At 36.0% G+C, this 16,249-nt stretch overlaps 1 protein-coding gene across 50 annotated transcripts in view; it reads left to right on the top strand.

Annotated features, from left to right (window-relative positions):
* The window catches only part of EGFEM1 (EGF like and EMI domain containing 1), a 688,205-nt gene that overhangs the window by 560,802 nt on the left and 111,154 nt on the right, over positions 1 to 16,249 (top strand). For 34 of the 50 annotated variants that reach the window (XR_014824257.1, XR_014824258.1, XM_084990208.1 and 31 more), the window contains 4 exons: positions 6,912 to 7,040; positions 10,418 to 10,546; positions 13,277 to 13,405; positions 14,749 to 14,877. Coding sequence is in view for 46 of the 50 variants with exons in the window: in XM_084990208.1 (XP_084846334.1) it covers positions 6,912 to 7,040; positions 10,418 to 10,546; positions 13,277 to 13,405; positions 14,749 to 14,877 (516 nt within the window). In the remaining 4 variants the exon portion in view is untranslated. The remainder of the gene's footprint in view (positions 1 to 6,911; positions 7,041 to 10,417; positions 10,547 to 13,276; positions 13,406 to 14,748; positions 14,878 to 16,249) is intronic. The other 16 variants (XM_084990219.1, XM_084990184.1, XM_084990188.1 and 13 more) reach the window with 6 other exon arrangements.

Below are 16,249 nucleotides of genomic sequence, written 5' to 3' on the forward strand. Positions count from 1 at the left end.
CATAATGAAAAAATATTCTCTATAAATTGTGAGTGCAGTGCAGATATACAAGGGTTCATGGAATAAATGAAAAGACAACAAAGGGAAATGAAAAAGTAAGCTGGCAGAGCTCAGAAAGAAGTAGAAATTAAAATTAAAATTAAACCTCGCATCATATTAAATGTAGACCACATTGAATGCAAGTAATGGGAGAATGGAATCCATTGATGCGACAGCCACATGCATGGAGAATATACTTGAAGAAAGTGACAACATGAAATGAAAAAAGAATCAGGCAAATGTATAAATGGAAAAGAAAATATTCAAATATAATCAAGATTTTTTTCTCTAAAATGAAAGATCTGATACTACACATTACATGAATTCATTTTATCCCTAGAAATACCAGTTAGGACTGATCATAAGGGAGGGAAAACCCTACTGGGGATATAAGAAAAAACATGAGCTCTCATATGAAGAGATGTGGAAATCATTCTGGCCCGATACCTCACAGCAGTGTTTATTGCTAGCATATGGCTATCAGAGCCTACAAAGTTCAAGAGAAAAATATATCTCAAGTATTTTTTTTAACAGTTACACTGTTATTCAAGTATAACATGGTGGAAAATAAACAACAAATTTTAATAATCAAAAGTTGCCTGGAATAGAGTAGCCATAAAGTATTTTGAAGAACTTAGAAGATAAATTCATCAACCAAGTAATACATGGAAAAATCTCTGGTAAAAAGTCATTTATTGAGTGTTAAATTGAGTATTAAATCTATTTTAATTAAGGCTAAGTTTAAAACAAATGTGAGAATTATGGTTACATTGTGTAAGATATATAAATATTTTGCATGATTAAAAATGTTGAGATTTTAGCATCAGAAGCATAAGCTGAAAGGGAAGAGAAGGTGGAGGAGTATAAGTATTTTGATCTTATGTCTTCATTAAAGTTTGTGGAATGGGAGGGACAAATTGTGTCAAAACAGTGTTTCAATATGAGAGCTCAATAAGTATGCTTAAGTGTATAAACATAAATGTTTGAATTTAGAATGCTATAATTGAGAATTTAAGAAGAAAAATACAGCAAGAAAAATCAGGTGAAAAAAGGAATGAGAAAAATTCAGAGAGGAAGTTGTGGCTCAGTGGGTTAAGGATCTGGCATTGTCTCAGCTATGGTGCAGGTCATAACTGTAGTGTGGTTTTGATCCCTGGACTGAGAACTTCCACATGCTGCAGGTGTAGCCCAAATAAATAAATAAATAAATAAGCAAAATTACATTAATTCCACCACCAGACATCCTAGAGAGTTAATATATACTAAATAAATTCATTATATTTTATTGAACAATATATGTATTATTCAATATATTATGTGCAGTGTCTAAAGAAGATTCTCTAGATTATATAATCTTATATTTTTTATATAATCTTATATTTTTATATTTTATAAGATTATATAATCTAGATTATATAAGATTTTCACTTAGAATAGCTGGAATACACACACTTTTTCCTCTTCCTCCTTCTAAACACAGTAAAAATTCTAGACACTAGAGAGAAAACATAAGCCTCTCTGATATGTGGAGAGGATGGCAGACCTGCTACAACTGTGGTCACCACGACAGTGAGTATCCTGTGTTTTATTTTTCCTTTCGCATACCCTGAACTGGGGTCTGGAGAGCCAGAAACCCAGAATGGCCAATGGGTGAAGACCATAAAAGATCTAAGATAAGCTTGCTTTCTCTAACTGAAAGATCAGGAAAAGGACAGCCAAGAGAGACAGAGACTCTTAGGCAATAAGGGTCTATTTCCATCCAACAGAATAAATGGTTTCCTTAATCCTGACCCCTTTAGCAAAGGCCAAGTGAGGAGTCCACCCTTCAATCTCCTCTGGATTATATGAGCCCCCTTCACCCTGCACCAGGATGGGGTGAGAGAAAGCCTATGTGGCTGGGACTTTCATTCCTGCCAGACAGGACAGGAATGGACCCCCCACCCTGGCAGTGAGAGTGGAAAACACGATGTAAGCATGAACTTCCACCCCTACCAGATGTAAGGAGACTACATCCCTCTGTACTAGGGTGGTGTCGGAGGGGTCTAGTGGGCAGTCAGGACTGCCTTTCACAACCACCAAGCAGAAATAAGACCACCCCACGCAGTGTTGGTTGAGGGTGAGTGGGGAGCCATGGAAGGCGCTCCTAGCCGTCTGTCAGGAGGTATCAGCAGAGGCCTCGTGGGGAGCTGGGATTCTTGCCCAACCCAGCGAGCATGAACCCCTTGTGCTCCCTTAGAGTCTGTGTGGGCACTTTGACCTCAACATCTAACTGATGAACCTCTTTCCTTGCCAATGCAGGATCGTTGAAAACTTACTAAAGCAGAGGATTTGTTATTAATTTATTTGCTTTTTTAGGGCCTCACCATGGCATATGGAAGTTCCCAGGCCAGGGGTGGAATCACAGCTGCAGCTGTTGGCCTTCACCACAACCACAGCAACACAAGACCCAAACTACGTCTGCAACCTACACCACAGCTCACGGCAATGCCAATCCTTAACCCACTGAGTGAGACCAGAAATTGAAACGGCATTCTCATGGATGCTGGTCTCATTTGTTTCCCCTAAGCCACAACGTAAACTCCTAAAACAGATTATTTAAATGATATCCAGAGTTTCATGCTATAGTATTCAAAATGTCATGTTTCAATAAAAAATTATTCATTATACTGACAACCAGGAAAATTTCAACTTACATAAGAAAAAAAATACATCAGCAGACACCACCACTCAGATGTCACCCATGTTAAAATTATTTGGTAAGAATTTTAAAGAAGCCATCATGATAATGATTCAGTGAGCGACTATGGATGTGCCTAAGACAATTTTTTTTAATAGAAAATTCAGCAATAACTAAGGGACATAAGAACCAAATGGAAATTTTAGAGCTGAAAAAAAAAAAAAAAAAGAAATTAAAAAAAAAAAAAAAACACACCTCAGAGTTCCTGTCATGGAGCAGTGGTTAACGAATCTGACTAGGAACCATGAGGTTGTGGGTCCAGTCCCTGACCTTGCTCAGTGGATTAAGGATCCCGCATTGCTGTGAGCTGTGGTGTAGGTTGCAGATGCGGCTCGGATCCCGCGTTGCTGTGGCTCTGGCGTAGGCCGGTGGCTACAGCTCCAATTCGACCCCTAGCCTGGGAACCTCCATATGCTGAGGGAGCGGCCCAAGAAATAGCAATAAGACTAAAAACAAACAAACAAACAAACAAAACACCTCAATGTTTGGGCTTACTAGGAGAATGGAGAGAACAGAAGAACATATCAGGGACTCAAAGATGAATCAATAGAAATTACCCAATCTAAACAACAGTGAGGAAAATGAAAACAATCCTCTCCCACAAAATAACAATAACAGAGCCTTGGGGATCTTCAGAACTAAAAAAAGCTTGAATATTTATGTCATCAGAGTCCCAGAGGAGAGGAGAAAGAGGGCAGGACTAAAAAAGGAGTCAAAGGAATAATGACTAAAATGTCCTAAATATGAACAAAAAAATGCAAATCTACAGATTGAAAACTCTGTGTGAATGACAAGCAAGATAAACTGGAATAAATCTGCAAAAGACATATCAACATCAAACTTCTGAAAATAGAAAAAGAAAAAAAATCTTGAAAACAGTAAGAGAGAAACAACGCCCACCTTAGCTTGGAAAGAAAAAGTCTCCAGAAGTTCCTTGGTAGCTTAGTGGTTAAGGATTCAGCCTCATCACTGCTGTGGCTCTGGTTTGATCCCTGGCCTGGAAACTTCCACATGCCAAGGGTGCAGCAAAAAAAAAAAAAAAAAAAAAAAAAAAAAAAAAAGAAAAAGAAAAAGAAAAAAAATTAGGGGGGGGGGGTTCCCATTGTGGCTCAGCAGGTTAAGAACCCATTGTAGGGAAAAGGAGAGGGAGAGGGTGTGGAATGGAATGGGAGTTTGGGGTTTGTCAATGCAAACTGTTACATTTAAAATAGATAAGTAATGATGTCCTGTTGTATAGCACAGAGAACTATAGTCAATCTCGTGATAGAACATGATAGAAAATAATGAGAAAAAGAATATATATATATATATATATATAAACTGTGTCACTTTTCTGTACAGTAGAAATTGACAGAACACTGTAAATCAACTATAATAATAATAATAAAAAAAGAACTGGACGTAGACTCCATGAGGATGCTGGTTCCATCCCTGGCCTCACTCAGTGGGTTAAGGATCTGGCATTGCACAAGCTGCAGTGTAGGTTGTTAATGCAGCTCAGATCTGGCATTGCTGTGGTTGTGGCATAGGCCAGCAGTTGTAGCTCTGATTCGACCCTAGCCTGGGAACTTCCATATACCACAGGTGCAGCCCTAAAAAGACAAAAAAAGATTTCAGAATAAAATGAATGTAAATAAGTGGGTACAGACATACCAAACACATGTGAGTGAAAATAAAGCAGTGGTCATGACGTTAATATAAAAAAGTTAATTTTTATAATTAATAAGTGAATTATAAATTAACAGAGAATAAAATCCATGGTAACAGAGAAAAAAGAGTGCTAGGTGTGTTGAAATTTCAGGTTGAGTGGTCAGGGGTAAGTCTTTTTGAAAGAAATGAAACCTATGATATATAAAAAAGCTGGTAGCAATGATGTGTTTTATTTTTTAATTTATTTATTTTAAAATTTTATTGGAGTATAGTTGACTTACAATGTTGCGTCATTTTTAGGTGTACAGCAAGGTGATATTTTTTAGAAGGGATTCTGGAAACCTAGAGCACAGGGATGGAATATTTTTTCCATCATCTACTTTTATATGCTGTTCGAAATATTTATCATGTGATTACCATAACTTTTAGAAAATAATGAAGTTATTTACACAATTCTGTGTGAATACTGTTCTAAGACTTAAGCCTGTGGGAAGAAACATTTCTAAACACTCCTCACTTTTCCAATTGTGTTTTTTGCCCAAAGTCTTATCTTGGCATCCCATATTTTCACAGACTCACTAGTTTCATCAATCAATTTAAACATTTAGGTTGGAAGATGAATGGGCAGCCTGGCTATGAGATTATTTTGGAAGGGTGAAAGGGACACAGATGAAAGTTTATTTTAATGGTGTAAGACCTGATATCATTGACTCTGCTTAATTGTCTTTAAGGCAAAAACACATATGATAATGATTGCACCATTAATTATACAACTGTACCTGTTTTTTGGTCTTGTTTTTATTTTTTAATTTAAAAAAAAATTTTTTTTTGGCCGTGCCTGCAGCATGTGGCCAAGGATTGAACCATTGAATCTGCACCACAGCAGGGACCTGAGCTGCTGGAGTAACACCACCAGATCCTTAACCTAAAGAGACCACAAGAGAACTCCTGTACCTGTTTTTTTAAATAACAAAATTTAACTACAAGAGAACTCCTGTACCTGTTTTTTTAAATAACAAAATTTAAATGCTTCTTTCATTTGATACTAAAGTTAAATGCAGTTTATTCAGTTAAACTGTTAAGTTATTCAGTTAAATAAAGGCAAGAAAGAAATTGTTAATGCAAATGAAATTCAAGTATGTGCTTTGTTGTATATTAACCAAATGCTTTTGGGCAAGTTATAAAAAATGTCTCTAATGTCTTTCTTGTGAGCTAAAATAGAAAGAGAAGTCAGAAGTTCTAGATTTGAATCTTGGTTCTTATCTTTACTGGCTGCTTAAGCCTGAGCAAGACTTAAATTTCTGTTTCAGTTTTCTCAAGGGTAAAGTAAGAATTCTCTTACCCACATCAGAGAAATATATGTAAGCATTAAATGAGATAATTCATGTGGAAAATATCATTATGTAAAAATACTATAAACTAGAGGGTATAAATGGCAGGCCTTTGGCCAAATCTAGCCACAAATGTGTTTGAATTGGCTGACATAGTTTTGGCTTTCTCAGTGCTATAAAACAATTTTAATTAGTTGCCAACTTTCAAATATTGGATGATTTCACATAAAATATGGATTTTGAGTTTTTCTGAAAAAATCATATGAGCTAGCTACAATGGCAAAACTATATTCTTCATGGCAAAACCAAGGAAATGTGAGTAGTGGTTATTTCCCATTAGTGGCACTTCCCATCAGTTATATCCCCCTGACGATGAAGAGTCAATTTCCCTTATGTCTGGTCATCTTCACTTACTTGTTTCTTAACTCCTCTTGCCAGTGCATTTTTGATTGTGTTACCCACCACTTTGTGCTGAAATGTTTTTCAGATTTCAGCATGGGGACAGTAAGGAGCAAATGACTGACCCACCTTCTTTATTGATTATGAGATTAATTACATAGTCCCCCATGGCTAGTCTGAGACTGACCTCTGTTTGCTCATAGGGCATGTCCAGTTCCCAAAGTCTGCCAGGTATATAGCAATGAGCTCAATAAATATTTATGGAGTGAATGAAAATATAAATGAATGGGAGTTCCCATTGTAGCTCAGCAGGTTGAGGACCCAACATTGTCTCTGTGAGGATGTGGGGTTCGATCCCTGGCCTCACTCAGTGGGTTTGGGATCCGGCATTGCTATAAGCTGTGGCATAGGTCACAGATATGGCTCGGATCCTGTGTTGCCATGGCCACAGCATAGACCATAGCTGCAGCTCAGTTTCAACCCCTGGCCTGGGAATTTCCATATGCTTCAGGTGTGGCTATAAAAAAGAAAAAAAAAAAAAAAAAACACTAACAGAGATAAAGAAAATATGAATGGGTGACAGTAATGTACTTATCATCCTAAGGATACATCTGAATAGTTGTTTTTTTTTTAAATTTGAACATCTAAAAAAATGTTTTTCCTGTATAGGTTTGATTACTCCATCTGAAAGCAGAGAAAAATATTTGCTTATGTGACATTTTTATTCTGTTTGATATTTTTTATTTTTACTGCAGGATGTCCCCAGACAAGGTATGGGCCAAATTGTGAGCTAAAATGTACCTGTAAAAATGGTGGTCTTTGCGATCCTGTGGATGGGAGCTGTACCTGTACCCTTGGATGGACAGGAAATGATTGTGAAAAAGGTAAGTTGATTACTACCTTCTTTCATTTAATAAATATCTGCAGCATACTGCCATTGGTTGATAAAATATAGTAGAAGTCTGTGAAGGGGCTATTTTCCAAGACATTTATGAAAGTTGTTTATAATTATGACTGCATTTCCAATAAAAATAGTGTTATGTTAATATTGATTGATTTTGTTACCTTGTTACCGGAATACCACATGAAAACTCTTAAAATGCTTAAGTAATTGAAGTAGTATTAATGTGAAAGAGCTCCTTTGAGACCTAAATCCCACTCCCTGCCAGCCAGTTCTTGAGGCAGGCAGGGTGGAGTATGTGGGCCCTGGACAGAGCCAGTTCACATTGAGCGGGCCCAGCTGCAATGGGGTAAAGATGAGGACTCTGGGGCAGAGGTCTCCAAACTCTACCTCATTAGGAAAATATTAATCATGTACCACCATAAATACATTTTTATTTAGAAGGGACATTCCTGTGTTTCTCCACTAATATGTGCATTATAGAGGTTTAACTTGATAAGGCATGGATAAAAGATAAATGTTGGTAGTTGTTCTAATGCTTTCTTTTCAAACTGCAGTTGATTATTTTGTACAACACTGGGGAGCATGCACCCTCATTAGAGCACACTGTTGTAGGAAATATTGTTATGTATTGACAGAATAGAAAGAAAGGTCAACGAGGCAGAGCGTGGGTGACAATTCTGTGCTTGGGGCCTGAACTTGGGGTACCTTGAGTGAAATATCATCCACAGTGAACTCTTACCGAGATAATTTCAACTATGAGGGCTGTAGCTCTTTAGATCTGCAACCCTGACATACTATCATGATGGATGTGATTACCCACAATCTTTTGCCACTAACTTGACTCTCACAAAACTTGGCAGCATGGCACAGAGGAAAGCACCTTGCAGTGGGAGTGGACAGGCCCAGTATGCCAATCCCCACTCAGTTGATACCATGCTCTGTACCTCAGGGAAATTCATGACTTGTCCCTGAGTTTCCGATCTGAGAGTGAGAATGATGACATTGAAATGATAGCACTTCTAAATCTAACATCCAAGACCATTTTTCATGGAATTTATAAAAACATGGATATCCTCTCTATTTCATGAGAGATAGCGCTTATCAATTTTGTGATATGTGGGACTGCTAAGTGAGAGTAATAATCCATTTAGAATAGGTGCATTCACATTGCTTTTGTTTTTAATTCTAAGTTGGATAATTCTCTAGCATTTGGGGGTGTAGGATATTTTAACTTTTGATTCTATCATTTAAACTTTTTATTATGGAACATTCCAAACAAATACAAGAGTTACTGAGTCATGGGATGAATACAATGGTAATTTTGCAACATATTGACAAATTCTCTTCCATGTGGGGCTGCACCATATTGCATCTTCAGAAGCAATATATAGAATACCTGTTTCCTCACGGGGTTATCAAAATTTTGACGAGAAGTGTTATATTAGTGGAGTTTTGATTTTAATTTTTATTACTACAGGATCTTTTGCATTTCTTTTTCTATATATTGTCTATTTACACTGTAAATAGTTGTAATTTTGGTGTGCCCACAGGAGGAGCTGAGTTCAGGGTCTTTCTACTCCACCATCCCTACATGGCTTTTTTCTTCAACAGGATAATTGGATTTCTTATATGAGGGCTGACTTCTTAAAGCAGAAGTTGTCAGGTTTTCCTGAGGGTTGGAAATGATATAACACCACCTTGCCCACATTCTCTTGGATACAGTCAGTTATGGATCTAGTCCACATTCCATAGTGGAATTGATGACGCAAGGGTGTGAATCCTAGGGGATATGGTTCATGAAGAGTATCTTTGGATTATAGATTCTGCATGATTCAAAAGGTTTTATTTCCCTTTTTTGTAACAAAATATATCTTTCTTCTATTTGTTTTTAAATTTCTATCATAATTAGGGATGGGTTTCCCATTCTCAGGTTTTAGAGGAATTCAACATGTTTTATTTTAATATTCGTATGATACCATTTTTGACCTTCAGTTCTCCGATCAATTTTAAATATTTTTCCTGTTGTACAGTGTGAGGAATAGATCCATTTTTCCCATATGTGGCTTTTCAATTATCATAATCCAGCTTTTACAGGTCTGTCTTCCCCACTGATGGGAGATGCAGGGTTCATCGAATACTAAGCATTTAAAAGCAATTAAATATGGTTCTGGATGCTCTGTTCTATTCATCTGCCTATTTATGTGAAAATACAATACTATTTGTGTTATGAGATCTTCACTGTATATGTTTGATACTAACAGGGCTAGCCACACTTCATTGCACCTCTTTTTCAGGAGTTTCTTGGTACTGTTTTTGTTTATTTGTCCTTCCAAATGAAATTTATAATCAAATTGTCTAGATGTAAAAAAAAATCAAAATTTTCACTGTTTTGTTGTCCTCTAGGTTTATTCTTTTAAGGAAAATTAATGTATTTATGACATGTTAACATATGAATTCATTCAAGAGTAAACATGGTCTACTTTTCCATTTGTTCAAGTTTTTGTTCCCCAATAAGTAAAATGCTAATTTCAATATTCATATTATGATAGCTATTCATTTTTAAATATATTCAAATGTTTTTACTGAACTTTTAAATGGCTTTATTCTTCAAATGTCTCTCAAATTTGTTCATGAAGTTAATAATACGATGTTTTTCCTTAGGCCAATATATGTGATAGAACTTACCAGTAAGTTTTATAATATTGCCAGACCTTACATTCTTGAGATAAATACAACTTAGTTATTATACATTACTTTATAATATGCTGTTGGTTTTTGTGTGATTATTTTTTATGAATTTGGCATCAATATTTATAAGTAAAATTGAGCTATAGTTTTTTATACTTTTTTTAGGTTTTGAAATTGGGGTTCTACTCAATGAAATGTATTTAAAATGTTTCTTCCTTTTCAATGCTCTGGAATAGTAAAGTAGTAAGTTGATGATCTGAACAGGAAAGGTTTATAGAATTTCCCCATGAAGCCTAAGACTGGTGGGATTTTTTTTTTTTTTTTGATTGGAATTATTTTACTATTTCCTCTATAGTTTTTCTACTATAATTAGACTGTCTAAGTTTTCTGTCTCAGATTAGGACAAATTCGGTAAGTTGTCTTCCATAACTTTTCCATTTCATTTATATTTGTATACTTATTTGCATTATTTTTTTACTTATTCTACATTTATTTATGGTCATTCTACATTTCTAAAAAACTATATGCTTTCTCTCATTTATCATGATTATGTTAACTGATGATTTGTCTGCCTTTATTTTTTCATTAATTCTGTTTATTTCTGTCATCAAACTTATTACAAATTCAGTTGTCTTAAGTAGAATTATTACTGGGTGGTTTCTTTTTCAGAATGTTTTCCTGGTTATTATGGTCCAGGCTGCCATTTTAATTGCACGTGTCAGAACAATGGAGTTTGCAATAGGTTTTCTGGAAGCTGTGAGTGCCTCCCAGGCTACTATGGAAGAGACTGTGAACATGGTAAACCAAGAAAATGAGAGTGGGCATATCATGGTGTTTATAAGTTTTAAGCTTTAAAAACGGTTTTTAAATCATAAAAGCCATATATTCACACTATGTCAAATTAGATAATCTTAATATTTTAATGTATATTTTTACAATGTATTTCATAGCTCTAATTTAAATTCTGAATGTTGGCAACTATCACGATGAAGTAATTGGACTTCTTCTTTTTGGAATAGTTGTTCAAAAAAAATTCTATGGTTCTATGATTATCTAGAGTAGACACAGATAGACACACAAGTAGACACAGGCAGACACATGAGTAGACACAGGCAGATGCACTCAAAGGAGTCAGGTGCTGGTCTTTTTGAATAAAATCATTCTCTCCTCTGGCTGCCTTTAGACAAAATATAGACATAGGAACTGCTTAACCTCGGGTTAACTCTAAAAGATCTGCCCTTAAGTTTTACTTGGAATATATTTATATCACTTCTTCATTTGGACTCAATATTTTCAACTAGAATTAGGAAAAGGGAGAATTTTTCAATAATTTGTCCTTGACATCAGAGAGCCCTGATGTACAACACAATTGATAGATTAAGATGTGATAGCTTCTAGAACTAGTCTCTAGAATTAGCTGTGTATGACCTCGTTCTGTTGTATAAAATATGTATAAACAAAACTTCTATAAGTTTCAGTTTATTGTCAAGGGGGGTAATAATAACACCTACTTTAAAAGCTTATCATGAGGATTAAATAAGAAGCTACATGTAAGCATTTATTACTGAGGTGTGTCGCAAAAGCATGATGAACATTAAATATTTAGAAGTAAAAAATTTTTAAAGCCTCTGTAATGATAGTAACAATATTTAAATTAGTCCCACTTTCTTCAATCTGTTTTTAGGTTTTAGAATACATATTTCATAGGAACAAATCCCACTAATCCCTTCGAGGTTTAGAACTCTTGCCAACTACTCTGAAGTTTCTTGGAACAGGGAGCATGGAAGCAAACATCTTATAATTTTTGTTTGTTTTATTTTCAAATTTGGAATAAGATATGAAAGAGGGAAAAATATCTATTCAAGGCCCATAGATTTCATCCTACATGTAGTAGGGTATCAAGGAACATTTTGAGCGGACAAGGGACATCACTCTGGCAAAAGGCATCTGTAAAGTGGATACATTATTGATTAATAGGAAAAAGGAGTCATTGGTAGTGTCCATGTAGAAAGCTATAGTCTGGGATTTCAAACATGTATACTGGGATTAAAATAGAAATGAATGAACAGAAAAATATTTTGGAAGAACAATTAAATGCATTTGGCAATTGATTTGGACATAGAGATATGGAAGATGTAGGAATCAAAGATAATTTTAAAGTTCTAAGCCAGGGAACCTGAAAGAATTATAGTATTATTTAGACAAATGGAAACATTGAGCAAGCCAACCTTTATGAGCTCAGTTTCACATGTAATTAAAATAAGAGAGATAAAGGAGATTTTTTTAATGTATTGTCAACAATGATTGTATAAGAACAAGCAGAAGAGAACTTTTGCTGGCTCTTCCTTTATTATTCATTTTTTAAGAGTTAAAATGATATTTGAAAATGAAGAGTATATATTATATAAAATAATTCATTCTTTATCTCATTTTGGTTTTACTTCCTTTTTCTCTGAATGTGAGTTTTTCCTAATTTTGAATTTGTCCTGAGCAACTCCATTCACACACATGAAGTCTTGGCAAATTCAACTCTAGGGGCCTGGGAATGGGGCCAGGGACCACAGAGAGAGAAAGAGCAAGGAGAAAATAAGAGTGAGAGGGAGAGCAAGAGAGAGAAAGAGAGTGAATAATTGAAGGGTGAGGAAATTGCATCCTCTTTCTAGTCCCACTGGTGAGCACACTCCCAAAGAAAACTCAAGGTAGGAAGTGAGAATTCTTTGAGTCAAATTGAGCTTTCACATCCCTTCCTCAGGTGAGCATCTTCCTGGGCAGAGGCCAAGTTTAGCATTCAGTGCATTTGCTTGGACTACCTGTTCTCTAAATCTAAACCAATTACTTCTGAGGGTCAGCCACAAAACTATTGATCTTCTCCATCTGTGGAGGAGAAACAGGTTATTTTGGACTTAACTAAAAAACAATTCTATATTATATCCTATGGATTCTCTAGGGAAATTTTTTGAAGCTTGAATTTCACTGACTTTAAAACAGAACCTACTCTACATGCACCACATTCTCTGTCTTCTAGTCCCTTCCTCCTTCTTTTCCTCACCCTCTTCTCTTAGGCCCACTTCTGCCATCCATTCCAAGGACTTCAAATATCAAGAGCTGTGTGAATCACCTTCTGCAGATACTCTCTTATTTATTTAAAGAGTTTAAAATTCTCACTAAATTTAGCCTAGGTCTAAAGTTTGAAAACATTGCTAGTTTAGGAGTCTAGGTTATTAGAGGGTAAAAGTCCTTGTCAAACTATAGCACATTACAGCAAATAAATTTTATCTACTTGAAGGTATTTTAAATTTTCTGATGGACTTTTCTAGACTAGGTGGAGAGAATGGTGTGATATAGGCACATATCTTCATGACTAAAGTATTGTCAGTATGCTTCTCCATGCAGTTTTTCTTTACTTTCCAACTCTGCCCTGCTCTACTTCTTTGGTCCTAGAAAACAAATAACCTACAGCATATCTTTTAATTTTCCCCTTCTTTATTCTTTAAGCCAGAATAGCATTTTGACATTGCTCTTTTCCAGCATGCCTTCCTGGATTTTATGGTTTGAATTGTGCTCATATCTGTGATTGCAAAAATGGAGCGAATTGTGATGCAGAGAGTGGACAGTGCATTTGCCCAGCAGGTGTCCATGGCAGCCAATGTGAAAAAGGTATAGCCAGGGCATTTTTCAGCATGTGAACGTGAGAATTCTGTGTGACCATGAGATCTTTCCATCTGAGGGCAAACATGTAAACCCAAATCTAAAACATGGAATAATCACCTGAGCTTCTGACTTTGGACCTTAAAGTAACATAAATTCACTCTATAGCCAACATAATGAGTCCTGATTTTATTACTGATTGGTCACAATTTATATTCTGCTCTAGATAAACTATTTAATGTCTAAAAACACCGCTAAAGCAGTTGATCTTCAACAGACCAAGATTCTACTCTAAATGAGAAATATTTCATTAAATACTTTAAAAAGAATGCCATCTTTTGGGTTTAGTGCTATTGAAACCAATTCAAAGGCTCTATGAAAAATACTTGAGGATGTGAATTAGGTATTTGTCACTGTAAATAATAGCAGCCATATATGTGGATTAAGATATAGAAGTGAGAATTTGGACCACTCAGTTTGAAATGAGATATTCTGTAGCTCTGGTCCATTCAAAGTGACTCTAAACCACGCAGTACTCAGTAAACAACTCCAAGTCCCATTTTAGTCTTTATTAGGTTTGTTCTTGTGCATATGGTTACAACCACCACAGTAATGATAATGATAATATAACGATAGTAGTATTTTGACTTCATGTGATTGAAAATTCTTACCTTTAAAAAGGAACTCTATATTAGCCCCAAACCATGTTCTCATATGTCACTAGAACTTTACATATAGTATGTATTGTTCATCTTTTATTCACTTATTCATTTAATATAATTACTACTTAGCGATTTTTTTTTTTTTGGGGGGGGGCTATGCCCGAGGCATGTGGAAGTTCCTGGGCCGAGGATCAAACCTGCACCACAGTGTGACAACGCTAGATCCTTAACCACTAAGCCACCAAGGAAGTCATTATTTAATGATTTGATGCAATGTTCTCTTATTATCTGCCTCTTCCTGTGTTAAATTCTGAGACCATATGAAGCTTATCCTTTTCTGGAGAAATAGACAGTAAATAAGTAACATTTTAAGGAAAAATATTGGAAGTAATATACTTGGCTAGGAGACTCAGTCTCATACCTTAAATTCCTGTCCTCAAAAAGTTTACATACATTCTAATAGGTACAAACCATGTTGAAGTTAATCAGCTTTAAGGCCTGAGTGTGAAACTGTCTATAAAATGAAACTTCTTTCTGAGAATTCCAAAATTTTCCTCTTTTCTTCTAACCAACCAATCTCACTTGATCATCCCACTTTGCTCTTGTGGCAATAAGTAACTTTAATCTCAATTTTGGTGCATCAGTGAAACTCAAGGAGTTAATTTCTCAGGATTTCTCTTCCCTGGGTAGAGTGTTCACCTGGAATGTTTGGAGACAATTGCCGTCAACTTTGTGACTGTGAAAAAGCAAGCCTCTGCCACCCAGTGACTGGAAAGTGCCTGTGCCCCCCTGGGAGAACCGGAGCCAGATGTGATGCTGGTATGAACCAAAGCACCTTAGGATGTCTCCCTGATTCATGGGTTCTTTGGAAATATGTAGCATTTTCATGCTGAGTATGATACTCAAAGAGCATCACCCCCAAACTTCTTGTCAACTCTCCTTCATATGATTAATCAGGGTATGTAGTTGTTACATCAGAGGTACCCCAAACCAGCACCACAGCTGACAGAAGACACCTTGTAAGTACCTCAAAATGATTCAGTTAAACATTATGATCACAAAGGTGATTCAGAGAATTAACTAGAATTAAGGCAATTAAGGTACAGTCCAGGTGGAATTCCTAAGGACCAAGTTCTTGGCTATTCTTTGGGAATTGAGATTTATACTTTTTCTTTCTACTCACAGGAAGAATAGCCTTGAATGTAAAGTTCTAATTCTTCAGGGATTATCTTTAAAAAAGGAGAATGTAGAAAGTGTGAATCATTAACTTATCATTGACTCTTCAACTTAATGGAGGCTTATGAGATGAAAAGGTTTTATATTAAATTCACAATGCCCCTGAAGGACTGACCCTGCCACAGATATGACCCAAAGGAAAGCACTGAATCTCAGAATTTACTTTCCTCACTTGCCAAAGAACAGGGTTGAGGTTAAGTATTTCTAAGATCATTTTCAGCACTAATCAATGATTATGTAACCTGGGATTTCAATAATGCTGAGAAAGCCACAGTAACCTTCCAGGCTACAGGAGAGTTCTGGCCACCTTGCATCATCTCCCACTCTACCTTGTTGTTGAGAAATAGCAATAAAACTACTTTCTTTGACTGCCAGAAATACTTGGCTTGTATTCATTCACTCCTTATCACCACTAAACACTTTGCATGTATCCATTTAATCTTTACCACAACCCTATGAGATTGATACTATTCTTATTTCTGTTTGACAAATGAGGAAGCTCGAGGCACAGATGAGGAAGCAGAGCCAAGATTTGAACCCAAGCAGTCTGCCTTCAGACTTTGGGTCATGGTGCTAATGGATAATGCTGTTTGTGTAAATATCAGTATGTATTCTAGTATAAGGAAACTCTGGTGGTTCATTAAGAGTTTTGTGTTCCTTCCTACCCTTCCTTCTTCCCTTTTTTTTGTAGATGTATAGAATATGGCCAAAGGCTTATGAGTATTGTCTCAGAATACTTCAGCTCTCCCAAATAAGCAGCTTACTGATACTGACTTTTCTGCAAAGCTGCTTAATTTAAATCTATAATTCTTGTGTTTCACCACACTGAAAGTTTCTTGAGAGTCAGATCCAGGGAGTTCCCATTGTCGCAGCAGAAACGACTCCAACTAGTATCCGTGAGGATGTGGGTTCAATCCCTGGCCTCGCTCAGTGGGTTGGGGATTCAGCATTGCTG

The sequence above is a fragment of the Sus scrofa genome, chromosome 13 (assembly GCF_054392235.1).
Source record: "Sus scrofa isolate SSC_HxYL_T2T_F1_AM1 chromosome 13, Sscrofa_HxYL_maternal_Yorkshire_Landrace_v2.0, whole genome shotgun sequence".
Classification (NCBI taxonomy): Eukaryota; Metazoa; Chordata; class Mammalia; order Artiodactyla; family Suidae; genus Sus; species Sus scrofa.